General features: G+C 44.2%; 2 protein-coding genes across 6 annotated transcripts in view; one reads left to right on the top strand and one right to left on the bottom strand.

Annotated features, from left to right (window-relative positions):
• The window catches only part of LOC141161252 (toll-like receptor 1), a 69565-nt gene extending 50113 nt beyond the window's left edge, over positions 1 to 19452 (bottom strand). The window contains exon 1 of the mRNA XM_073646055.1: positions 19333 to 19452. The gene's annotated coding sequence lies outside the window, so the exon portion shown is untranslated. The remainder of the gene's footprint in view (positions 1 to 19332) is intronic.
• Positions 18911 to 27759, top strand: part of FAM114A1 (family with sequence similarity 114 member A1) — a 65623-nt gene continuing 56774 nt past the window's right edge. Inside the window, exons 1-2 of one of the 5 annotated variants that reach the window (XM_073646110.1) lie at positions 18911 to 19221; positions 27311 to 27597. In XM_073646110.1, coding sequence (XP_073502211.1) covers positions 27319 to 27597 — 279 coding nt within the window. In that variant the 5' untranslated portion in view covers positions 18911 to 19221; positions 27311 to 27318. Of the gene's footprint in view, positions 19222 to 21559; positions 21813 to 27310; positions 27598 to 27759 lie in introns of those variants that run through there. The other 4 variants (XM_073646103.1, XM_073646114.1, XM_073646098.1 and 1 more) reach the window with 4 other exon arrangements.

Below are 27759 nucleotides of genomic sequence, written 5' to 3'. Positions count from 1 at the left end.
TGTGTCAACCAGCTAAATCTGCAGGGGGTTGAATACTACTTGTAGGCACTGTAGGAGTAGATAGAGGAGCCTTTCTGCAGCATTGGGCCCTGCAGCCCCAGCCAGATTAGTATTAGCCTATTTTTTGTAGCCTCATCTATTGCATTGTAGGTTACCTTCCTACATTGTAATAGCTACAAAAAGTTTGTGATACTATCGGTATTACATCTTTGGGCACATCCAGTGTCTTTTTGTGACAAAAAAAACTAAATAAAGTTCACCAAAACACTCCACTTTACAGTTGTGTAGGCTACATTAGCTCATATTAAAGTCTAGTCCACACTTTATAAAATTAGTGTTTCTTATACCTGTTAGCAGCTGTTCAGGAATAAGCACACTAAGCCCTTAGTACTTTTCTGCCTATCTTTATCAGTCTACCAAGATGAAGAAGGCAGGGAGTAAGGCATGTGGTCGTGGTCGTGGGCGTGGAGTTTCTGCAGGGAGAGGACGTGAGGATTCTGTGCCTGCAGGGAGAGGCCGTGGGGATTCTGTGCCTGCTGCGGGCACCAGTGACTCAGCATCCCCCAGTTTTACCAGGGAACAGTCCTTTATGCGCAGCTTTGTAGGAGCTAGCCGTACCCCACTGCTGCGGGAGGACCAAATTAAAGCCGTTGTCGGATGGATGGCAGCTAATGCATCGACTTCAATTAGTTCCAGATCCTCTCAGGTCCTGAGCACTGAAAAGCACCCATGTGTCTCTTCACCACCTGCCAAATTGCCCAGGCAGTCAGAGAGCCCTGGACAGGAGCCATCTCTACTTCTGTTCTCTGAATCTCTTGGCTTGGAAAGAGGGGGCCAGCCAAGCAGAATTCGAGAATTTGAAGAAGAGGTAGTATGCAGTGATGCGCAACCGTTTTGTCTCTCTGAATCTGAAGAGGCGGGTGGGTCAGTGCCTATGGTCAGCAGCACACCTCAGTACGCATCTGATGATGAGACTCAGGTGCCACTTTCTGGTGCGTACTGTGCTGTCGAGACTACCCAGGAGAAGCAGTTGTTTGAAGAGGGTGGTGTAGATGATGAGGTCCTTGACCCATCATGGTGTGAGGGACAGGAAGGTGGTGGGAGCAGCTCTGAGGAAGAGATTCCCCGAACAGCCCAAAAAGGAGGGAGAGGGCAGACTTGGTTGCCTGTAGCCTCCACTTCAGCACCCATTAGGAGCATGGCTCTTACAAAATCCAAAGCGGGAACTCCCAAGACTTGCAGTGCCTGGTCCTTTTTTGACACAGTTTCAGATGACATTTGCTTTGTCAAATGCAAGCTGTGTAATCAGAAGGTGAAAAGAGGGAAAAGTGTCAGCAACCTCAATACCACAAATATGTGGAAACATGTGCGGACCAAGCACGTGGTGGAGTTACAAAAACACACTGAAGACCTAGGCCAACCTACAGCGCCACCTACCACCTCTTCAGCTCGTGTTGTAGCCTCTTCCTCCAGCTCACACACAGCTGGTTCGGCTTCCTCACAGGATCGCCATGGAAGAATCTTTGGCACTGTTGTACAGAGACCCCTTGAAATGCTATCATTCAGGCTGGTGGAGACTGACACCTTCCGTAACTTTATGGCATTGGCAGTCCCACAATACAACGTGCCCAGCCGCTTTTATTTCAGCAGGCAAGCCGTCCCTGCCCTGCAACAACATGTGGAGGGAAAAATTAAACATGAGCTACAAAACGCCGTCAGTAGCAAGGTCCACCTGACCACCGATGCGTGGACCAGTAAGCATGGACAGGGACGATACCTTTCCCTCACTGCCCATTGGGTAAATGTTGTGGAGCCGGGTACAGATCTTGAGAGTGGCGCTGTACGTGTTCTGCCAACTCCAAGGATTGCAGGAATCCAGTCTGTACACATTTACTCCTCCTCATACTCCAGTTCCTCTGAATCAGCGCTGCAGGAGCCGTCACGGTCTACCTCCACATCGACCCGTGAACGGTTACCTGTTATGATGACCGATATGAGCACAGCCGTGGCCAAACGTCAACAGGCCGTATTAAAATTAATTTCTTTGGGGAATCGAAGCCACACAGCGCAGGAGCTCTGGAATGCCATCAAGCAGCAGAGCGACGTGTGGTTTGTGCCAGCGAATCTCCAGCCAGGCATGGTAGTGTGTGACAATGGCCGAAATCTGGTGGCAGCTCTGGGCCTACGCAACCTCACTCACATCCCATGTCTGGCACATGTGCTCAACTTGGTCGTGCAGAGTTTTTTGAGGGACTATCCGGATCTTGATGCACTGCTTCACAAGGTCCGCATAGAGTGCGCTCACTTGCGGCGCTCCAGCAATGCAAGATCGCGCATTGCAGCGCCGATTACGCCTTCCGGAACATCGCATCATATGTGACCTACCCACCAGGTGGAATTCAACGTTACATATGTTGGAGAGGTTGTGTGAGCAGCAGGCAGCAGTAATGGCGTACCAGCTGCAGCAGGCGCAAACAAGTCGCAGTGCGCGCCGTTCACACTTCACCACCACTGAGTGGGCCTCTATGAAGGACATTTGCCACGTTTTGCGTGCCTTCGATTATTCCACGCGGATGGCAAGTGCAGATGATGCACTAGTCAGCATGACTATCCCCCTTATCTGCCTGCTTGAAAAAACACTGCAAGCACTAAGGGACGAGGCTTTGGAAGAGGTGGAGGATGAGGAGTCACAAATGCCATCTGCTTCTCTACAGTGTGCGCAACGTGGTTCCTCACAAAGGCCTAGGCAGGGGACACTTTGTGAGGAGGATGAGGAGGAGTCAATGGAGGAGGAAGACATCTGTCCAGAGGAGGGAGGTACACAATGCTCTAGTAGTCAGTATCTAGAGGGAGGGTGGGGTGATGCAGAGCAGGCAGAGATCACGCCTCAAGCAGGGAACAGCGTTTCTTGGCCAGTTGGCAGTCAGCAGCACATGGTTGATTTCATGCTGCAGTGCCTGAGAAACGACCGCCACATCGCCCACATTCTCAACACGGCTGATTATTGGGTGTCCACCCTCCTAGATCCTCGCTACCGGGACAACTTACAAAGCCTCATAACACCGTTGAACCGAGAGCGTAAAATGCGGGAGTACCAAGACGCACTGGTGCATTCCATCATGTTCTCCATTCCAACCGAGAGCAGAGCTGCTAGTGCTTTACAAAGCAGCTCAGTGCGTCAAGGCAGTGGAGGAAGCTCTGCACAAAGAGGGAGCAGAAGCAGCGCCTCAGCACAAGGCAAGACCAGTATGGCCCAAATGTGGCAAAGTTTTGTGTCCCCGCCGCCACAAACGTCTACACCATCACAGACGGCTCCAGTCAGCAGGAGGCAACGTTTCCGTCAGATGGTGACAGACTACATGTCTTGCCCCCTCAGTGTACTCCCAGACGGCTCTTCTCCCTTCAAGTTTTGGGTCTCTAAGCTGGATATATGGCCAGAGCTTAGCTAGTATGCATTGGAGGTGCTAGCTTGCCCTGCTGCTAGTATATTATCGGAACGCGTCTTTAGTGCCGCAGGTGGTGTACTAACAGACCGTCGCATGCGACTATCCTCCGATAACGTTGACCGGCTTACTTTTCTCAAAATGAACAAGGCCTGGATCTCACATAAATTTGCCAGTCCTCTTCCAGAATAAATAATTGGTTGGCAACAGTATCCAGGTCTCCTGTTGTGTTCATGTTTCATGTAATCCCTGAACTCCAACACCGCCAGTTGCTGCTCAGAAGTGCTGTCTGCACAGTCAACACTTGCTGCCGTGTTATTGGGGTTCTGCTGTGCGGACGGCAATTTCTCCTGCTCTGTCCACATTCACACTACTACAGATTTTAAAGTTGCTCCAATTACACCTCTGGCTCCTCTGTTTTCAGTATTATCCCTGAGCTCCAACACCGCCAGTTGGTGCTCGGAAGTGCTGTCTGCCCAGTCAACGCTTGCTCCAGTGTTATTGGGGTTCAGTAACGTCAGCTGATCCCCAGCTGTGTGTCCGGCAAATTCTCCTGCTTTGTCCACATCCACTGTACTACTGATTTAAAACTTGCTCCAATTACACCTCTGGCTCCTCTGTTTTTAGTATTTACCCTGGGCTCCAATACCGCTAGTTGCTGCTCAGAAGTGCCGTCAGCACAGTTAACGCTTGCTCCAGTGTTATTGGGGTTCAGTAACGTCAGCTGATCCTCAGCTGTGTGTCCGGCAAATTCTCCTGCTCTGTCCACATTCACACTACTACAGATTTTAAAGTTGCTCCAATTACGCCTCTGGCTCCACTCTGTTTTTAGTATTTACCCTGGGTTCCAGCACCGCCAGCTGTTTCCCAGCAGTGTCTTTGGCACGGGTACTCCCTCCTGCCCAGCCTGGTTCCAGCACGCCAGCTGTTTCCGGGTAGTGTCAACGTCACTTTGCCTCCAATGCGTTGTCCTGTCGTGTTGCGGTCGGGTTAGCCGACTCTATGGTGCCTGCAGTTTAGGTGACTCCTATGTGGGCTGCGGGATCTGGCAATGAAGGCTGGTTCCATAGTGCCAATAAGACCATCACCCCTTGTAGGACTGTGGGTTTCGGTAACTGCGGCCGGCTCGCGGCCTTGCAACTTTTTTTTACATGGGTACCTTCTGCTACCCATCCGGGTTCCAGTACCGTCAGCTGGTTCTCGGCAGTGCCTTTGGCTTAGGTGCCTCCTTCTCGGTATCCAAGTTCCACCAACGTCTGCTGGTCCTTGGTAGTGCTTTCTGGCACAGGTACCTCCTGCTTAGTAACCGAGTTCCAGTACAGTCAGCTGGTCCTCGGTAATTCCATTTGCTCTTGTACCTTCTGCTACCCATCCGGGTTCCAGTACCACCAGCTGGTTCTCGGCAGTGCCTTTGGCTTAGGTGCCTCCTTCTCGGTATCCAAGTTCCACCAACGTCTGCTGGTCCTTGGTAGTGCTTTCTGGCACAGGTACCTCCTGCTTAGTAACCGAGTTCCAGTACCGTCACCTGGTCCTCGGTAGTTCCATTGGCTCTTATACCTTCTGCTACCCATCCGGGTTCCAGTACCATCAGCTGGTCCTCGGTAATTCCATTTGCTCTTGTACCTTCTGCTACCCTTCCGGGTTCCAGTACCGTCAGCTGGTTCTCGGCAGTGTCTTTGGCACGGGTACTCCCTCCTGCCCAGCCTGGTTCCAGCACGTCAGCTGTTTCCGGGTAGTGTCAACGTCACTTTGCCTCCAATGCGTTGTCCTGTCGTGTTGCGGTCCGGTTAGCCGACTATGGTGCCTGCAGTTTAGGTGACTCCTATGTGGGCTGCGGGATCTGGCAATGAAGGCTGGTTCCATAGTGCCAATAAGACAAGCACCCCCTGTAGGACTGTGGGTTTCGGTAACTGCGGCCGCCTCGCGGCCTTGCAACTTTTTTTTTACATGGGTACCTTCTGCTACACATCCGGGTTCCAGTACCGTCAGCTGGTTCCCGGCAGTGCCTTTGGCTTAGGTGCCTCCTTCTCGGTATCCAAGTTCCACCAACATCTGCTGGTCCTTGGTAGTGCTTTCTGGCACAGGTACCTCCTGCTTAGTAACCGAGTTCCAGTACCGTCAGCTGGTCCTCGGTAGTTCCATTGGCTCTTGTACCTTCTGTTACCCATCCGGGTTCCAGTACCGTCAGCTGGTCCTTGGTAATTCCATTTGCTCTTGTACCTTCTGCTACCCATCCGGGTTCCAGTACCATCAGCTGGTTCTCGGCAGTGCCTTTGGCTTAGGTGCCTCCTTCTCGGTATCCAAGTTCCACCAACGTCTGCTGGTCCTTGGTAGTGCTTTCTGGCACAGGTACCTCATGCTTAGTAACCGAGTTCCAGTACCGTCAGCTGGTCCTCGGTAGTTCCATTGGCTCTTGTACCTTCTGCTACCCATCCGGGTTCCAGTACCATCAGCTGGTTCTCGGCAGTTCCTCAGCCTTCTTGTACCTTCTGCTACTTTTCCAAGTTCAAGCTTTTTGAAATGGTTCTTGGTAATCACTCTGGATCTCCCTGACGAGGACCCTGAAGACGAGGACCCTGAAGACCACCCCGAAGAAGACGAGGACCCTGAAGACGAGGACCCTGAAGACCAACCCGAAGAAGACGAGGACCCCGAAGACGACGACCCTGAAGACGAGGACCCTGAAGACCACCCCGAAGACGAGGACCCCGAAGATGACGACCCTGAACACGAGGACCCTGAAGACCACCCCGAAGAAGACGAGGACCCCGAAGACGAGAACCCTGAAGACGACGACCCCGAAGACGACGACCCCGAAGACGACGACCCCGAAGACCACCCCGAAGAAAACCTAGAAGATGACCCTGAAGAAGTTGACCAGGAGGACAAAGAAGAAGAGAACCACCAAGATACAGAAGAACAAGAGACAGAAAACCAAGAAGCAGAAGTACAAGAAGCTGCAGAACAAAAAGCGGAAGAACATTAAGCATAAGACTAAAAATCAGAGCAAAAGATAATATCTAAATTATAAGCAGAAGATGACTAAGCAGTGTATGGGGGTGAGTCCGTTCCTCCTCGTGGTGCCCCTGGAAAAGACCTGCTCCTGCAAGCCAAACTGAACGTGGACAAATCCGGTTGTAAATCTTTTGTGACGGGCAGGACGAAAGGCGTAATGTTCAAACTTTTATAGATAACCACTACAGGAATGCCTGTCACAAATAAGAATATGATGAAGAAGAAGAATATGAAGAAGATGAAGAAGTAGAATATGAAGACGAATAATAGTTGAATAAGAAGAATATGAAGAATGTAAAAAAAAAGAATAATACGAAGAAGATGAAGAAGGTGAAGAAGAAGTTGATGAAAAAGATGCTGATGCTGAGGATGATGAAGGAGAAAGTGTGGGAGAAGTAAAAAAGAAGGTGAAGAGCATGGAAGTAGTGAAACATAAATATCTGACAAAATATAAAAAAACTTAACATAGTCAATATTTCCGTAACTCAGAACGTCTTAAAAAAATATTAATTCCTGCTATTCCATTTGATTGGGCTAAACCTCTATGCCTTTATTGTCTCCCCCAGCTCCCCCAATACATTCTACATTATTCTTAGTTGTTTTCCTTCATGTAGAATTAACCTACAAGGAAAGAAAGGGTTAATTTTTATTCCGATATTTCTGTCCCATTGACTTGCATTCGTTTCCGGTATCGGAATCGGCGATATCCGATACTTTTTGGGTATCGGTCTGATCCAATCCGATCCGATATTTCCCGATATCGGAAGGTATCGCTCAACACTACTCATAAAACATTATTATTACATAAGTTCCTATTATTCCCCAAGTGTAAGTCACAACAGCTAGTATGTTATCATGTTAATTTAATGGTTCTAATGAGGAGAGTGAACATACTTCAGAAGCATATCCATTTCGCTCGACATTAGCAGGCACACAAGCAGAGGGCTAGGAGAAGGCTGAAAAGATACTAACCATAGATCAGCTACGACATACAACTATGAGTATTTAGCGCATACAGAGGTGCACTATGTGCTTACAGTGGGGCGTCATAACGAATCTATACCACACGGATGTACAGGGTGGGCCATTTATATGGATACACCTAAATTAAATGGGAATGGTTGGTGATATCAACTTCCTGTTTGTGGCACATTAGTATATGGGAGGGGGAAAACTTTTCCAGATGGGTGATGACCATGGCGGACATTTTGAAGTCGGCCATTTTGGATCCAACTTTATTTTTTTCAATGGGAAGAGGGTCATGTGACACATCAAACTTATTGAGAATTTCATAAGAAAAACAATGGTGTGCTTTAACTTTATTCTTACATGAGTTTTTTACAAGTTTATGACCACTTATAAAATGTGTTCAAAATGCTGCCCATTGTGTTGGATTGTCAATGCAACCCTCTTCTCCCACTCTTGACACACTGATAGCAACACCGCAGAAGAAATGCTAGCACAGGCTTCCAGTATCCGTTGTTTCAGATGCTGCACATCTTGTATCTTCACAGCATAGACAATTGCCTTCAGATGACCCCAAAGATAAAAGTCTAAGTGGGTCAGATCGGGAGACCTTGGTGACCATTCAACTGGCCCACGACGACCAATACACTTTCCAGGAAACTGTTCATGTAGGAATGCTCGGACCTGACACCCATGATGTGGTGGAGCACCATCTTGTTGGAAAAACTCAGGGAACGTGCCATCTTCAGTGCATAAAGAGGGCAACACATCATCATGTAGCAATTTCAGATATCCAGTGGCATTGAGGTTTCCATTGATGAAGAATGGCCCCACTATCTTTGTACCCCATATACCACACCATACCATCAAGATACGAGATGTGCAGCATCTGAAACAACGGATACTGGAAGCCCACACCATTGTTTTTCTTATGAAATTCTCAATAAGTTTGATGTGTCACATGACCCTCTTCCCATTGAAAAAAATAAAGTTGGATCCAAAATGACCGACTTCAAAATGGCCGCCATGATCATCACCCAGCTGGAAAAGTTTTCCCCCTCCCATATACTAATGTGCCGCAAACAGAAAGTTGATATCATCAACCATTCCCATTTAATTTAGGTGTATCCATATAAATGGCCCACCCTGTATATATAGTGTTTGTGTATTATATAGCCTTAGTCTGACATGAATGATTTTTATAGTGATGAGCTGCCTACGGCTTATTTGCACTATTAATAAACATTAAAAAAATCCACTTTCAGTTAATACGAAAGAAAACCGGTTCTACAAGTCCAGGTAATTACCATGTGAGCCAAGGACTGAAAATATCTATTCCTTTATTTGAAGAATCTACGAAAAGGTAATATGACTATCACATCCTTAAACTATTTCCTTACATGGCTCAGCCATCTTCATACCTTCAGTGCCACAGAAATAAAGTTGAGCGACAGAGGGTCTGAATGACCAGTCACTTCACTCAACCTCTCCTCACCATCTTCAGGTCTACCGCGCCAATCTACAGTCATGGCCAAAAGTATTGAGAATGACACCAAAATTATATTTTCACATGATCTGCTGGCCTCTGGTTTTTATTAGTGTTTGTCTGATGTTTATATCACATACAGAAATATAATTGCAATCATATTATGAGTACCAATAGGTTATATTGACAGTTAGAATGAGTTAATGCAGCAAGTCAATATTTGCAGTGTTGCCCCTTCTTCTTCAAGACCTCTGTAATTCTCCCTGGCATGCTCTCAATCAACTTTTGGACCAAATCCTGACTGATAGCAGTCCATTCTTGCATAATCAATGCTTGCATTTTTCCAGAATTTGTTGGTTTTTGTTTGTCCACCCGTCTCTTGATGATTGACCACAAGTTCTCAATGGGATTAAGATCTGGGGAGTTTCCAGGCCATAGACCGAAAATCTCTATGTTTTGTTCCATGAGCCATTTGGTTATCACCTTTGCTTTATGGCAAGGTGCTCCATCATGCTGGAAAAGGCATTGTTGGGCGCCAAACTGCTCTTGGACGGTTGGGAGAAGTTGCTCTTGGAGGACATTCTGGTACCATTCTTTATTCATGACTGTGTTTTTAGGCAAGACTGTGAGTGAGCCGATTCCCTTGGCTGAGAAGCAACCCCACACATGAATGGTTTCAGGATGCTTTACAGTTGGCATGAGACAAGACTGGTGGTAGCGCTCACCTCTTCTTCTCCGAATAAGCTGTTTTCCAGATGTCCCAAACAATCGAAAAGGGGATTCATCAGAGAAAATGACTTTGCCCCAGTCCTCAGCAGTCCACTCCCTGTACCTTTTGCAGAATATCAGTCGGTCCCTGATGTTTTTTCTGGAGAGAAGTGGTTTCTTTGCTGCCCTCCTTGAAACCAGCCCTTGCTCAAAGAGTCTCCGCCTCACAGTGCGTGCAGAAGCACTCACACCAGCCTGCTGCCATTCCTGAGCAAGCTCGGCACTGCTGGTAGTCCGATCCCGCAGCTGAAACAGTTTTAAGATACGGTCCTGGCGCTTGCTGGTCTTTCTTGGGCGCCCTGGAGCCTTTTTGACAACAATGGAAGCTCTCTCCTTGAAGTTCTTGATGATGCGATAGATTGTTGACTGAGGTGCAATCTTTGTAGCTGCGATACTCTTCCCTGTTAGGCCATTTTTGTGCAGTGCAATGATGGCTGCACGTGTTTCTTTAGAGATAACCATGGTTAACTGAAGAGAAACAATGATACCAAGAACCAGCCTCCTTTCAAAGTGTCCAGTGATGTCATTCTTACTTAATCATGACTGATTGATCGCCAGCCCTGTCCTCAACACCCACACCTGTGTTAATGGATCAATCACTAAAACGATGTTAGCTGCTCCTTTTAAGGCAGGACTGCAATGATGTTGAAATGTGTTTTGGGGGTTAAAGTTCATTTTCTGGGCAAATATTGACTTTGCAAGTACAGTAATTGCTGTTAAGCTGATCACTCTTTGACATTCAGGAGTATATGCAAATTGCCATTACAAAAAATGAAGCAGTAAACTTTGGAAAAATTACTATTTGTCTCATTCTCAATACTTTTGGCCATGACTGTAATACTTATGCAGTGGATAGATGACAATTTATGTAGATTGGAATACTCCTTTAACTGGTCAACTGAAACAATAAATAAGCAGCACATAATATGTATGGTACAATCCCAATTCCAGAAAAGTTGGGACGCTGTGTAAAATATAAAGTACCAAGAATGCAATTATTTGGAAATCTCTTACAGACACATTTTATTCACAACAGAACAGAGAACACAGATCAGAAGGTCAACGCTGGAGATTTTTCTATTTCATTGGAAAAAAATTATGTCTAGCATGACAGAGCACACGGTGACTCCATCTGCACCACCATAGTAAATGGCCCCGTCAATGCATACGCCCGAATCCTGTTTTGCAGAGTGTTTGGACGCTAGCCCCAACAGGGCTAGTGAACATAGGAGAAAACGCTGTGTGAAAGCACCCTTAGGTCTGCCCATGTTACCTGGAGATAACAACTCAGGTCTTATTTGTTTGTTAGTTAGTTGTTGGAGAGCACTAACAGGAAATGTTTTTCAGACCAGCATAGATTAAGGGTTTTGTGTGTAGAGAAGAAAGAATACTATACCCAGGTAGAAAGTTCTGAAGTAACAAGTGGCAGAAGTAGTCCTTCATAGCATCAGAATGCTCTTCCATTTTCATACTATAGAAACGATTAGCCTGCAAAAAGTGAAAGTCCCATAGTGGGACAAAGTAAAAAAGTAAAAAAAAAAGTAAAAAATAAATAAATATATATACTGGTAGATATATAATTTATAATAATAAAAAAATATATTGTACCCATAAATAAATATTTTTTAAGAGAAAAAAAAATATAAACAAAAAAAGTATACCTAGTTGGTATTGCCGCGTCCGGAAAGACCCGACCTATAAAACTGTTTCATTAGTTAACCCATTTAGTGAACACCGTAAAAAAAGGATGCTTTATCATCATACAGCCAAACAAAAGTGGAATAAAACGCGATAAAAAAGACTAATGTAAATAAAAATGGTACCGCTGAAAAAGTCATCTTGTCCCGCAAAAAACAAGCCGCCATACAGCTCCATCAGCCGAAAAATAAAAAAAGTTATAGCTCTCAGAATAAAGCGATACAAAAATAATAATTTTTTCTAAAAAATAGTTTTTATTGTTTAAAAGCGCCAAAACATAAAAAAAAACTATATAAATTTAGTATCACAGTAAATGTACTGACCTGAAGAATAAAGCGGCCTTATCAATTATACCACACGCGGAACAACATTAAAAAAAAATAAAAAAATGAATTGTTGTTTTTGTTCATTCTGCTTCCCAAAAAACAGAATAGAAAGCGATCAAACTATGACATATGCCCAAAAATAATACCAATAAAGATGTCAACTCGTCCTACAAAAAACAAGCCCTCACATGACTGTCGGCCGAAATAAAGAAAAACTATAGCTCTCAAAATATGGCGATGCAAAAACTTATTTTTGCAATAAAAAGCGTCTTTTAGTGTGTGACAGATGCCAAACATAAAAACCCTCTATAAATCTGGTATCGCTGTAATCGTAGCGACCCGAAGAATAAAGTTGTTTAATCACTTATACCGCACAAGGAAAAAATAAATGAAACCAATTCTTCACCAGCTGCTGATGTGTTCGTTCTGCCTCCCAAACATCACAGTATGGCTAGGCTCACATTTATCCTGCACTTTATGCTCTACACTTACATCAGGGTTTCCTTGTAAATCTCTGAAATACGTGATTCAGGCGGAACCCCCAGCGGAAAATTCCCTATAATGAGGCAGATGGAGGCCCTGTGGAAGCTGTCTGGCCTGTGATTCTGCGGCGTCTGTCTTTTTAGGTGTGCATGAAAGCACCATTGGCCACAGTTTTGTGCACTTCTGAAAAGAAGGACACCGCTGAACAGAGGCCAGGTGGAGTCCAGAGTAACTCTACTGCCTCATTAGTGACCCGCGGGGGTTTCATCTGAATCACGTCACTCGGAGATTTAGATGGGAACCCCGATATAAGGGCTCAGCACAGAGCACCAGATAAACGTGATCCAAAACGTTACGGAAAATGTTCTCAAAAAACACTTCAACTCAAATCACAAAAAAAGCCTCCACTCAGGTCCATCATCTGTTATCAGAAATACAGGGGGCTTCCATGTTACTGGTAGTGCAAAGACTCTGGAAAAGCAAAATGGCTCCTCGTCCCTGAAAAGAAATCCAGCAAATTCTGAACTCCCAAATCCAAATGCCCCCTCCCTTCTGAGCCCCAGTGTGCCTAAACTGAAGTTAGCATCCACATGTTTGGCATTTCTGTAGCGATGAGAGCCCACCTAATTTACGGGTGCATGTCTCCAGAAGCATGAGCTGGGTACAATGTACTGTCAGTATAACGTACTGGTCACTACAACATACTGGTCACTACAACGGCAGTTTGCAACTTTCACTCAGCAACATCCATTGCTGCTTGTTTCTGGAAAACACCCATGGAGTTAAAATCACCACTGCACCTGTAAATAAATTCCCAAAGGAGTATAATTTCCAAAATGGGGTTACTTGAGGGGGGATTCTGCTCTTCTAGCACTTAGGGGCTCTGTATATGGAGTCTGCAAACTATTCTAGAATAATCTGCGCTCTAGAAGGCAAATAGCACTCCATCCCTCCCAAGTCTCGCCGTGTGGCTAAGCAGTACTGTACATCCACATATGGGGTATTTCTACATTCAGCAGCAATTGTGGGACAAATTTTGGTGCCATTTTTCCTATTTCCCAGTGTGAAAATGTAAAATCTGGGGTTAAAACAAAATTTTGTTGCTAAAAACATAATTATTTTTTTCTTCACTGCCCAATGGCGTAAAATTCTGTGACCCACCTGTGGTGTCAAGATGATCACTGCAACCCTAGATGAATTCATTCAGACGTGTTGTTTGTAAAATTGGTTCTCTTATGGGGGAGTTCTGCTGTTCTGGCATCTCAGGGGCTCGGCCAATGAGACATGGCACCCTCAAACTAGTCCAGCAAAATTTGAACTCCAATATGGTGCTTCTTCCCTTCTGAGCTTTGCACTGTGCTTCAAAAGTAGTTTTCGGCCACATATTGGGCAGTGGCGTACTCAGGAGAAATTACACAACAAATTTTGGGGTCCATTTTCTCCTGCCATCCTTGTGAAAATGAAAAAAATTGGGGCTAAAACAACATTTTTGTGGGAAAATTTTTTTTTTTTCATTTTCACAGATCAACGTTGTAAAATTCTGTGAAGCACCTGTGGGTTCAAGGTGCTCACCACACATCCAGATAAATTCCTTGAGGGGTATACTTTCCAAAATAGAGTCCCTTGTTGGGTTTTCCACTGTTTACGCACATCAGGGGCTCTCCAAATGCGACATGACACCCGCAGACCATTCCATCAAAGTCTGCGTTCCAAAACATCACTCCTTCCTTTCTGAGCCCTGCCGTGTGCCAAAACAGTAGTTTTCCCTTACATATCGGGTATCTGCGTACTCAGGAGAAATTGCACAAATTTCGGGGTCCATTTTCTCCTGTTACCCTTGTGAAAATATAAAATTTGGGGCTAAACGAACATTTTTGTGGGAAAAATGCGATTTTTTTATTTTCACGTCATAAACGTCTGTGAAGAACCTGGTGGTTCAAGGTGCTCACCACACATCTAGGTAAGTTCCCTAAGGGGTCTATTTCCAAAAATGGTGTCACTTGTGAGGGGTTCCCACGGTTTAGGCACATCAGGGACTCTTCAAATGCAACACGCCTCGTAAAGAAGACATAACGAAATGTGCGGTGAGATCACTGCAGCAAACGATGGGATTTACATGTAAGGGTGTTACCCTAAATGTTATTCCCATATTTCTATATGTGTCTGTGAAAGTTCACCCAGCCTTACAGTTATATACTTTGGGGTATGCTTTAGTCTTTTACTTAGGCATGTATTTATATTCACCATCTGTATATGCAAGTGTCCTTTTGCAATAATGCATAGCAGCCTCTGGTTTATATTTTGTGCATCTATATATGTATGTTTTAATTAATTCAATAATAAAAATAGTTTTATGGGTTATATATTCAGTGGGTTTTTTCTATTCATTTGTTTGGTCCATTAATTTTACATTCAAAAAGTCAAATGGCGCTCCTTCCCTTCTGAGCTTTGCCGTGCACTCAAACAGCAGTTTTCCCCCACATAGTCTCAGTGTATCCTATGTGATGTGTATACAGCAGAGTCTCAGTGTATTCTATTTGATGTGTATACGACAGTCTCGGTGTATCATATGTGATGTGTATACAGCAGAGTGTCAGTGTATCCTATGTGATGTGTATACAGCAGTCTCAACATCATCAACACGCAACATCATCAATACCACCTAACATCACAGCCTCACCAAAGAAAATCAGTTCCAGATATCACATTAGGGTTAATTAAATGTTTGGCAAATATAGCAGGATAAATTTTTAGTCGATTATTTTGTACAGTCTGTGAATTATGGCATAAATATCTAAATGGCCCTGGCAGAAAACAGGTTCCCCACCCCTGCCCTACAGTCACTAGTGAAGAATGTACTCTGGTGGTTAGCAGTGTCTGTTCTTTACTTCTGTAAAAACTAAATCAAACAAGAATATTAAACTGGAAGAAAAATACTGCAGAATTAAATAAACCCTTTCAATATAACGATGAATTTAGACCATTGATCACAGAACTAGTAAAGATCTCTATGGCATACCCTCAAATACTGACCTTTTTGGGTATAATTTAGGAATTCTACTGAAATATGGATTTATGTGGTTAAACTTCTGGAACCATGCCCGCATAGGAAGCACGCCCAGATGCCAGATGATAGTTTCGTTATTTCTTCTTCACAGCTGGAACAAGGAAGCCTGGTAGAGTGTTATGTAAGGGTAATCACAAAAGGGTGGACAGGAGTATGTGCACAATATTTTTTAGGATACATTCCCATAAGCTGTATATAAAGCAAATCTTCAGCGGCAGAAATGTCTGAGGAAAAAAAAATCTGCTGTGTATTACAGTATTAATGCTGTGAATGAGACTGACCTGCACTGTGGTTCTGAAATCCGTAACCTGTCAATTTATGCTGCCGATTTTACCATTTGCAGTGCAGCGAGGGAAATGTATGGAAACACAGCAGGATCTGTGCAAAAAAAATCCACTGCAAATGTTGCGCTGTGTGAGGTCAAAATTAAAAAATAAATCCTGTAGGAAACTATAAAAACTATAAACAGAAAACATATGTAAAAAATAGACATCGGAATGAGGCTTAAAGTGGATCTTCGTAATGATACCTCTCCCACATCATCTCTTTTATATGATACAATGAGTAAGTTATTATTCTTCTTACTACAGAAGCGGCTTGTTAGTGCAGTGATACATTATACACTTAGTCTCATTGTGGCCTACAGAGCTTGGCACAGATCTCTCTTTTTATCACACTGCATTCTGAGGCTAAGTTTTTTTTAAGTAGTTTAGGAAATGCTCCGTTTTGGGGAGTTTTTCTTTTCCTTAGTGGCTTTGAAAACTTTTTGCAGCCTTTTGATTGGACAGTTCCTTGTTTGGAGCAGATTCAAACAGGAGCTGATTTAAAGAAGTGACAAGCAGTTTCTTTTTTCATGCCAGTGTTTTTCAAAATCTGAAAAAAAAAGCTCAAAATGCAGAACATATGACCAGCATAGTGGTTCTACAACCGAAATGAATAGGAAGAGTCTTTTAAAAGTTTTTAAGCAATTTTGCAGTTTTGGGGGGGTTTTTTTAGAATGGACCTGCTCCAAAAAACTCCATAATAACTCTGTGTGCACATATCCTGAGAGTCACAGTGTCATGGATGTGTCAGGTGTCACAGACAGTCGCTCTGGAGCCGGCTGTAGAAGGTCACTGCGCTTTGCATTGCAGACACCTTCTTGATCCTCTCATCTATGTAGTATAGTTATATTCTTCTTCCTTTAAGCAGCTACCTCCACTTTCTGCTGCTGATTGACACACCCTTGCTTGGTAGTTAAAAACTCTCAGTTTCTCCAGAGAAGCGCCGGTGATAGTTCTATGTACCTCTGTGCTGGCTTGGAGCACTAGCAGTTGGCTAGTTTCTTCTCTGGTGCCCTTGGAGGACAGTTGGCGTTATCTCTCTGGTGTCTGCTCAAGCTAAGTGTATCCCATTTGTTTGTCTACCTTGTTGTCTTTAGTTTGTAGTGGGGCTTGACTAGTGCTCACCCTGTCCCCTCCCTATCTAGGGCCAAGCTCTAGGGACATACAGGGCTTAGGTTCCTGATCGGCGATAGATGTGGTACCTATATAGGGACGGTAGGGTAGGCAGGGTGATATTAGATCTGCCTAGGGGTCTCCACTCCCCCTTTCCCTAGTGTTTGGGCTTCCTTCCCCTCTTCCCTTAGTGTTGCACTTAGTCTTTCTTTCAGCATGCGTGACAAACAGCTTTTATTTTCTAGCTAAAGTTGCTGTGAAAATGGCTACGTTTTAAACAATTTTTTTTTGAGTGGATCCGCTTCAAAAACACCTGAAACATCGCTTAAAAAACATTTGAAAGACTCTTCGTATTCACTTTTATTGTAAAACCACTTCAGGGTATGTGCACACAACATCTTTTTCAGGCATGAAAAAGCGCCACAAAAGAATGAACACCGTGCACAGCCATGTAAGACTAACGTTGCTGTGCACATGTTCCATCTTTATCTACTTCTTTTAACTGCTTCAAGTTTTGAAAAAACAGCTTCCGTTAGGTTGCTAAACTTTAAATCATAGTAAAAAAGACACTGGTGGCCGAGCGGAAGAAAGACATCAAAACCGCCAGCAAAGCCGCTTCAAGAAAAAGACTGCTGGCTTTTTCCTGAAACGGCATTACACAGGAAAACCTCAGCAGGACTGGAGGCGTCTTAGCCTATGTTCCCACAATGAGCTTTTGATGTTGCACATTTTCTGCACCCATTAAGTAAGATAGGTTACTTGCATTTTTTTAAAAAATATGCAGCGTCAAAAACTTACCGAAAACTCATCGTGGGAACTTGGCCTTAAAGACGCTGTGTGCACACGCTGTTACTTTTGAGCTCTTTTTTCCATTTCAGGCTTTGAAAAAACACTTGATGAAACAAAAGAAAGTGCATGTTACTTCTTTGGAGCTGCCCCTGATGGAATCCGCTCCAGACTTGGCACTGTCCTATCAAAAAAGGAAGGGAAACAAACCCTTAAATTCTAAAAATTCACTTAAGGAAACAAAAAACTTGGCCAAAATCTCTCCACAAAAGGAACATTTTCTAAGACCTCATTCAGACATCAGGGAAATAGACTTCTGGACTATGTGCTAGCACCTACCAGAAGCAGGTCCATCCTACCGCTATATATCATTGCCTTCTGGATCTACCACGTTTCACCTGTTTTGAGCTCGTATTTGTTTTTTCCATCCATGTCTGTTTTTCTTGTACATTTCTTAATCTTCTTCAGGCAAACGGTCAAAAAAAACAAATGAACACAGTTACAATTCACATGGCGGCAGTGCTGTCGGTTTTTGGGGTTTTCAGACACTCTCTCTTCAGATCAGACGGGTTGGAAAAAAAAGTGGTGTGAACAGTCCCATAGACTATACGGAGCCAGTGAAGAACACTGTCAGCACACATACAAGCACAGATGTCTGACTGTAGCCTAACAATACGGGCTCGTTCACACAGCGTATAACACGTCCAAGTGCACTCCGATGTTTTATCACACAGCACCCGACCCAATGTTATAGTATGGGGCAGAGCAGATCTGATACTGTTCTTTCATGCTGAATCGCCATGAGAAAACAATGGCAGCATGCTATGAGGGCATCCGATATTTGGATCACTCGCTCACATACAAGTCCCTCTTAATGGATACAATTTGGTGCATTTCTAGACTTTTATATAGCAGAAAGTCATATCTGCAATTACACCATTTTTGGAGTAAAATTATAGCATATTTGTCATTTACATAAAAAATGTTAAGAGCGATGGAAAAACAGGATAAAAAGTCTCCAATTCTGTTGCAATTATCATAAAATAAAACCTGCACATTTCAAAAGCAGAAATGATAAAAAAAAACACATCAGCGCCCTCTGCTGGTCATATAACTTCCAGCTGCCTTATGGACTAATCAACACTGTAGAAAAGATCTGCGCCCTCTGGTGGTTACAGGAATTACTGCTGCTTTCCCGAAAAACCAGACCACATTGCAGGAAAGCTTACATCAGCACCCTCTGGTGGACATAGGAGTTACAGCTTCCTTATAGACAAACGATGGAGGAAAGATTATATCAGCGCCATCTGGAGGTCATAGGAATCACAGCTGCCTTCCCGACAAACCAGACCACACTGGAGGAAACATTACATCTGCGCCCTCTGGTGGTCACAGGAATTACAGTAGCCTTCCTGACAAACCAGACACTAGAGGAAAGCTTACATCTGCGCCCCCTGGTGGACATTCAGTTTGCAGCACTCTTCCCAACAAACTATAATCGATATTCTAAGACCAAAACACAAGGAAAACCCCACAGTGAGACAGTAAGAAGCCGCTGGGATAGCCCTATATACCGTGCTGGGATAGCCCTATATACCGTGCTGTGCTGGGATAGCCCTATATACCGTGCGGACATTGCCCTGCATGAGGGAAGCAGTGTACGTGGCAATGAGGGAGGAGTGAGGCCGCCATCCCTGGAAGGAGGAAGAGCCGCCCTGGAAGGAGCCGCAGTCCCCGTTACTTGCACGTAAGCTGCAGCTGGCACGGCGCTGCCTTACTTCTATGTACATGTCGTGACATTAGTGCAGCACACTGTAGATATCGCGCCATTTCTTCAGTCACAGATGAGAGAACTTACGGTTTTAATCAATACTGCAGCATAATTCTCGGTTTTGTGCATCATTGGTGGGCCTGGGTCAGACGACACAGACGCACACTGCAGTTTTCTTGGTCAATCTTGACTTGTTGCAATAGTTGATAAACTTGTTATTAAATGGGTGTCGCTGTATCACTATGAATGCGCCGGCAGGTGTCGCTGTATCACTATGAATGCGCCGGCACATCAGCTTCATTCACTGCCTGCAACACCAGGAAAGACTCCCGGCAGTGTCCGCGGCTACGTATTCACACGTTGCGTTTTTGCAGCTTTTTTTACGTGCAAATTAAAAGCTGTGTTTCATAGTCCCAGCTAAAGCTGTGAGATTTCAGGAATCTCGTGCACTCACTTGTTTTTTTCCCCTCATTTACAGCATTTAGTGATTTTTTTTTTTGCAGCAAATAAAACTAACTGTACTAAACGTACTGTAGACAAATCACACAAGTAATCCGCAGCCACAAAAACGCTGAAAAACTGGCATTCGAGAGCAGCGTTTTTAGTGTCAAGAGAGTACTTTTGCCTGCTGAAAGAACTGTAGCAAAACCAAGTGTGAACGTGGCCCAAACTGTCCAAGCAACGTGGATGTGATTTCTTGAAAGCTCCCGCCACTGTGCGGTTTAAGACTCTGCTGACCTGTCGTTTTATTTATTTTTGGGGGCATTTTCTGTAGGTTACTATAGGAAGCCAGAAAAGACGCGAGTATAAATGCTGCTGCGTTCTTAAAGGGCACCTGTCATCAGGTTTTCCCAATATAAAGTACAGCCGCCGCCCTTACTGCCTGTTTTACAGTATTCTGGGAAGATGTATATGAGTCTCCAACCCCCTCTTCATGGCCCCAAAATATCTCTTATTATCCCCCCTTACAGTGCGGTCCGGTCTGATGGGCGTCTCTGATCTTGATCCGGATCCTTCTCTCTTCTTGCGATCGTCGTTCTCCTTCCCTGCTCCGCGTGGGTGACTTGTCCTACGTCACCCACACAACTCCCCGATCTCGCTCCTGCGCAGTCTTACGCCTCTGCTCTGCTGAAGATGGAGGACAGCAGTTAGTACTTTTGAACCTGCGCCAGCGCCACCCCTGTGACTGAACGCTGCCGGGAGGAATAAAGTTAATTTCCTCCAGGCAGTGGGGCTCTCAGTGCAGGCGCCGGGCAGGTTCAGAGCGCTATACTGTTTTTTCACTTGACAGGTTCCCTTTAAATACTGCATCGATTTTCTGCAGCAAAACCTGATCTCTTGCCAGGAGGTTGTTCAGGATTTTTGTTGCTGTTTTCTTGCTTTTTTTCCTTTTAATTTTTGGTGCATTTTTTTCAGCGTTTTTTTTCACTATCCTTTTGTCTCTGTTATGCATGTACATAAAGTTTAGTGAAAAAAAAATCTCATTCTGGTTTAGGCACAAAGAACGCTGAAAACTTGACACCTGCGTTTTTGGTGCGTTTTTTTTTTTTTTCACTCATTCTAATGGGTGAAAAAATGCTGAAGTGACATGCTCTATACTGCAAAAAAACATGTAAAGCACAAAATACTGAACAGAAAAACCCAAAGATGTGTGCATGAGAATTCTGGAATCTCATAGACTTTGCTGGTACTGTAAAACACAGCTGAAAATTTGCTTTAAAAAAAAGCATCAAAAAACGCTGAAAATCAAGATGTGTGAACATAGCCTAAGATGTTCTGGTCACATCAGTTTTGTTGGGGTGCTAGCACACATTTAGATCCTCGCTGTCAGCATGGTGCATTAATTGCAAGTTTTGCAGCTGCTGGAGATCAGCTGTCACTGCATGTTGGGAGTTGTAGTCCGGGAAGGCTGCAGTTCACACGTCGCTGCAGTAGAGCAACCTGTCTAGGTTCTTGTATATTCCAAAACAAAACTCGGGTCACAGCTGTCACAAAGTCCATCAATATTTTTCTTTATTTTCATATTTGCTAACAATTCTGTGAATAGGAATAACGATTGAGGCATTCCAACACAACGTCTGATTCTAGTAGAACTACAAGTCACAGCAGATCCAGAGTCCAGCGGATCTAAAGCCAGGAAAAATGTGGATTGTCACGTTGCAAGGCTATTCCTGTCTGGAAATGTCGGTTTTTTTTTGTTTTTTTTCTCAATAACTTTATCAGTCACCACTGTTGGACTTCAGGGTGGAGAGCTTGGCCATTAACCCTTTCACACCAGAACAAAATTGAGACTTTTTTTTTACTACTACTGCAGTTATTGAGCCCCTCCGGCATTTAGAGGACAGACTTTGTAAATGCCATGAATAGAGTTTAGCAATCACTGGTGTGTGAGGGCGAAGATCTGCCCTGACGCCACTTGTCAGCTGATCGTGTCCGGCATGGGGAGGGTTAAGCGGAGAGCATGCAGCGTGGCAGTGTGTGGCTGCTTGTGATCACATCTGGCCGCTGGGAGGTAGGTGACTGTAGGGTTACGCTGCTCCGACCATCAGAAATAGACAGGATTCCGGGTAAGAAGAGGAAAATGAATTTCCTTTTTTGGGGGGGTTTAAAAGTTTGAAAAGTTGAAAGAAGTTTTATTCTGTCAGTCCGACGTACAGCAGCGGAATCGGCAGTGGGCATCATATATCTAATCCTATACTGCAACAGTTACATAGATATTTACATAGATACAGATGTAGCAGAGCCCAGTTTATCACTTAGCACATCTTATTTTGGTATCACATCAGTGATTTTACATAGGACTGCAAGGATACCCTCTCTGACTGCGTGCAAAAAGCATTCAGCTTTGTTAAATATTTAGTCGTTTAGGAGCCTTTTTTCTATACATTAGCTTTTAAAGTGAGTCCAGAAACAAGAGGAAGCAATGGGGGGTGAATCCGTATTGTTGTACCTGAGTATACACACGCGCCTAGAATATCAGTGACCTATAAAATGTTTCCTTTATGAAGACGGGCGGTTCATCGCTCACTAAACATTGTGTTTATCCTGTAAGCTTCGCTCCCTCTGTCCTGTGTGCAGAAGCCAATGACTTACTGATCCTAGCGAAGGACAAAAATACAAAAGATTTCTCTGCTTTTGGAACGTGTAGGGATTGTACATGTACATTTTCCTGATTCTTTGGGTAAGATTTGCTAACAAAATTCTAAAACTGGGGCAGAATTCTGGAGTAAATGCTATGTTCCATATTTATTTAGGGCTTTGACAGGTTTTGTACCGTCATTTTAAATAGACGACTCGCTGACCCATACAGATTCATTGATCCTGTATTATTATTTTACTCACTTATATAGCGCAATTAATTCCGCAGCACTTTACAGATATCGTCATCATCATTTCTGTCTCCATTGGGGCTCACAGTCTAAATTCCTTATTAATATTTCTTTGGAGTGTAGGAGGAAACCAGAGAACCCAGAAGAAACATAAAAGTGATGGGAAACCTTGCAGTAACCTGATATTCAGCTCACCCACGGGTCAACGATCTCCTCTGCAGGGAAGGTCTTCGGCTGCGTGCCCACTATGCGTTTTTCAAGCGTTTTTGCCGCGGAATTTCCGCAGCGAAAACGCTTGGTAATACGTCCCCAATGATAATCTGCATGTGCTGTGCACATGCTGCGGAAATTTCCGCTGCGGATTATCATTGCGGAAAAATACGCAGCATGTTCATTAATTTTGCGTACACGCAGCGTAATCGCAGCCATTGACTTGCATTGGACCGCGTGACATCCGCATCACTGCATCTGCACAAGCGGATATCACACGGTTCAATGTGCGGATGGTACCCAGGTCTGGAGGAGAGGAGACTCTCATCCAGACCTGGGTACCATAGAACCTTTAAAAAAATAATTTAAAATAAAAAATAAAGATTATACTTACCTTCCGATGTCCTCCCGGTGTTTTCTCCCCTCCGTCTGGTCTGCTGTATGGGTCGCGGTGTTGTGAAGGACCTGCCATGACGTCATTGAGTCATGTGACCTGTCACATGACTCAATGACATCACCGCAGGTCCTTCACACCACCGCAAGCCGCCCAAGACACCGGGCGGACATCGGAAGGTGAGTATAATCTTTTTTTTATTATTTTTTACCATACTTATTCTTTTTTTTTTTTTACTAACTTGGTCACACTACTATTAATCCATGCCGGTTGCATGGATTTATATAGTGTGAACAAGTTGTCAAGCACTTTTCCAAGTGGTGCTAAAATCACTTGGAAAAGCGCTTGATAACCCGCATGCAGAAATGCATGCAAAGACGCTTCACAAACGCTTCTACCTGGCGGGAAAAACGCATGTAAAAACCGCATGCATTTTTCCTGCCAGGGAGAAGCGGAAAAAATATGCGGCATTTCTGCATCGTGGGCACATAGCCTTAAAAGTATGGCAAGAGGTCAATGAAGAGGAAAAGAAAGTATGTCCAGCGAGGGATCCTTAAAAATTTTTTTTTATTGCAAATCCATTAAAATCCAGACAGAGCAGATGTGTTTCAGACTATACGTCCTTAGTCATTGCATGCACGTGTTGTCTGAAACGCGTCTGCACCTACTCTGTCTGGATTTTAATGGGTTTACAATAAAAAATATTTTTTTATGGATCCCTCGCTGGATGTACTTTCCTCTTCCCTCAGAAGAAACCCACGCAAACACAGGGAGAACATACAAACTCCTTGCAGATGTTGTCCTTGGTGGGATTTGAACCCAGGACCCCAGCGCTGCAAGGCTGCAGTGATAACCACTGAGCCATGCTTACAGATATCGGTTTTAAAACTGGATCCATGTGTCTGATTTGTGAGGATATCCTATTCTCATCCGTTTTTCAGATCACTCGGCCATTGAAGCCTTTGGGGTTACACGGGTGACACACTGAAGACGTCCTTTTTAATGTGGTGTTCTATTCGTGTTTCATCCATTTTTTAACTGATCCTTTGTTAAGAGTCAGTAGATTAAAAAAAAAAAAAAAAAAAAAAGGAAAAAACAGATGCAACAAAGAAGTAAAACTGTGACAAAACGGCTGACACACGAAAGAAAATGGTTATAAAAATGGAGACGGATGTGTGAATGTAGCCAAAGGGTATGTGTGCACGCAGATTTTCTGGCGCAGGTCTGCAAAAAAAAAACGCCTGAAAAAAATGCTTGAAAGACTCTTCAGGCTTCGAAAAATGACTGGTATGAAAAAACTTCATATCATTTAGTTGAAGCGGCTTCTCATGGCAAACGCTTTAAACTAGGCACTGTCCAATCAAAAAGCTGCAAAAATACTTCAAAAACTCTTCAAAACTATTTCAAGAAATGGAAAACTCCTCCAAAGGAGCGTTTCCTGAAGTGGTTTCCAAAAGAAAACTCCTCGTTTTACCCTAAGACTGTGTGCTCACTATGCGTTTCCGCAGTTGCAATTCCGCTGCAGAAACGCTTAAAAAAACGCATGGTAGAAGGTCTGCAACGTTCCCCAATGATAATCAGCATGTGCTGTGCACATGCTGCGGAAATTTCCTCTGCGGATTATCATTATGGAAAAATCCGCAGCACTACCATTTATTTTGCGTAAGCGCGGCTTTTTTGCCGCCATTGACTTGCATTGAATCACTTAATATCCGCATGACTATATGTGCACATGCGGATATTAAGTGATTCAATGTGCGGATGGTACCCGGGTTTGGAGAAGAGGAGACTGTCCTCCAGACCCGGGTACCGTAGTACCTGTAAAAAAAATAATTAAAATAAAAAATATACATTATACTCACCTTCCGATGTCCCCTGGTCTCCATAGCGATGGTCTAAAAGGACCTGCCATGACATCATTTAGTCATGTGACGGGTCAGGCGACCGCTGACGTCGGCAGTCTCGTGACCTGTCACATGACTAAATGACATCATGGCAGGTCCTTTTACACAACCGCGAGACACCGGGAAGACTGGACGCATCGGAGAAGGAGACCGGGGGCCATCAGAAGGTAAGTATAATATTTATTTTTTTACCATTCTTTTACGGCCACACTATATAAATCCATGCCGGTTGCATGGATTTATATAGTGTGACCAAGTTGTCAAGCACTTTCTAAGTGATGCTAAAATCGCTTGGGAAGCGCTTGATAACCCGCATGCGAAATCGCATGTGCAAAACGCTTCACTTCCATTTGTCCCTGGCAGGAAAAACCCATGTAAAATCCGCATGCGTTTTTTCTGCCAGGGAGATGCAGAAACGCTCAGGAAAAAATCCGGGCACTTAGCCTAAGGCTATGCGTACACGGCCTCTTTTGGATGGCAGTGCAGCCGCCGAATTCTCCAAGGCAGACCCACTTCAACTTCAGGAAAGTGCTGGCAGTTGTTTCCTGAAGCGGCTTTGCTGGCGTATTGTCAATATTCTAGCGGAGGCACTTTTTCTCTATACTGTCAAGAAGAAGAAGAATGAACGTCACTTCTTTTTAGTGCTTCGCAGTTTCTGAACCCTGAAGCTGTTTAAAGAAGTGATATAAGACATACTCGTATAAGGACTTTTTGACATTGCTGTGCACTATGTTCATTTTATGGGGCGCTTTTGTGGTGCTTTTTCAGGTGGATTCCGGGCCTGATCTGCCTGGAAAAGATGCTGTGTGTACATTATCTAAGTTCTGTGCACATGGCATCTTATAGACACCGACGTACCCCCATCAAAGCAGAAGACGCTTCAGGAAAATGCCGGCAGAGATTTTTCTGAAGCATCGTCTTTGGAGTCACTTCTGCCGTTTTTGCAGCGGCTTAGCTGATGATGTGTTTTGTTGGCTTATTTTTTTTTTCTGTATATATAAAATGGTGGTGTTTTCAAGACAAGACACCTGTAGAGAGGTTAGGTCACTTCTTTTAAAAGGAATTAAAAAAGACTGAACATATGCACAGCAAGTTGTATTGACATTGCAGTGCATATGTTCTTTTTGACATTTATTGAGTGCTTTTTCAGGTTGTTCAAGGCAAAATACTCCTGAAATAGATTTTGTGTGCACTCATCCCTAGACGCTGGTGTACCCGCGGAGTATTTTAAGTAGTAGGCGATTTAGGAAAATGCCAGTGGTGGTTTACCTGAAGTGTTTTCTTTGTCTTCTATTTGTTCATTTCTGAGGCGGCTTTGACCGCAGCGTTTAGTTTTGTTGTTTTTTTTTAGCTGTATATATATAAACTAGGTGAGGGTGATCAATGAGTGGAACAGGCTGCCACGAGAGGGGGTGAGGTCTCCTTCAATGGACGTCTTCAAACAGAGGCTGGACAGACATCTGTCTGAGATGATTTAGTGAATCCTGCTTTGAGCAGGGGGTTGGACACGATGACCCTGGAGGTCCCCTCCAACTCTACCATTCTATGATTCTAGTGTGTGGCTTCCAAATGGAAGCCATCGAAAGAATGGACCAGTCACTTCTTTTAGCCTTTTTATGGCTTTCAATGTTCAATACTTTCTCCTTGTGTCATTTCTCTGTATTACACCTTTCTTAACCCTTTTCTGATGTGAGGCGTAATAATACGTCCCTGTGCCCTGGACCTTAATGACCAGATACGTATTATTACGTCTCACCGATCGTGCCTGCATAGAGACTGTGCAGGCACGATCGCTACCTGGTGTCAGCTGATTGTGACAGCTGACACCCGGCATTCAGTGCCAGTAGCGGTGCCCGCACCGTTGCCGATACTTTAACTCCCTAAATGCTGCGATCACACCATTTAGCGAGCGAGAAGAGGGACAAAAGCCCCTCTGCTCTTGGATCAGAGACCCCGCAACGTCATCGCAGGGTCCCGATCGTTGCCATGGTGACCCGATATCATCATAACGACATCCGGGTCACCAGGCACTAGCAAGCTAGTTTAATCATGGGCAGTGCATGATCAAACACGCTTGCTTGCAGTGCGGCGCTGACAGTCCGCATATCATAGGGATGCTCCTGCAAAATGAAAGTCCCATAGTGGGGAAAAAGTAAAAAAATTAATTGCTTAACTGTTAAGTCCAATTAGTATTTTTACAGTCTTCCATTAATTTTTTCTATCCTCAGTAGTCAAAATGTCAAACGAAGGAGGCAAAGTAGAAGATGAGAAGACTGAGACTGAGCCAGAGAAGATTGAAAATCTTGTTCTAAGCAGGAATGAGGAGTTAGTCCCTGAAAATAGTCCTCAAAATGGGGAACCACACAACATCCCAGAGGCTGAACCAACACTGAACTATGAAGTGCAAGTATCTCAAGAGGAACATACCCAACCAAACCCGGAGGAATGTTGTGACACCGTGAACTTAGACCCAACGTCTGACTCCAAGGCTGATCAGAAGGAACATAAGCATCTAGTAGGTCTCCATTTAAAGTCTTTTAGGATATATTCACATGACTTAAAGGGTGTCTGTCACCAGATTTTGTTACCCCATTTGAGAACAGCATGATGTAGGTGCTGAAACCTTGATTCCAGTGATGTATCACTTATTAGGCTGCCTGCTGCAGTTTTGATAAAA

This window comes from Phyllobates terribilis, unplaced genomic scaffold (assembly GCF_046119375.1).
Source record: "Phyllobates terribilis strain yellow unplaced genomic scaffold, ASM4611937v1 Scaffold_1__5_contigs__length_1240528914, whole genome shotgun sequence".
NCBI classification, from domain to species: domain Eukaryota; kingdom Metazoa; phylum Chordata; class Amphibia; order Anura; family Dendrobatidae; genus Phyllobates; species Phyllobates terribilis.
This window is presented reverse-complemented; position numbering and strand designations above follow the sequence as displayed.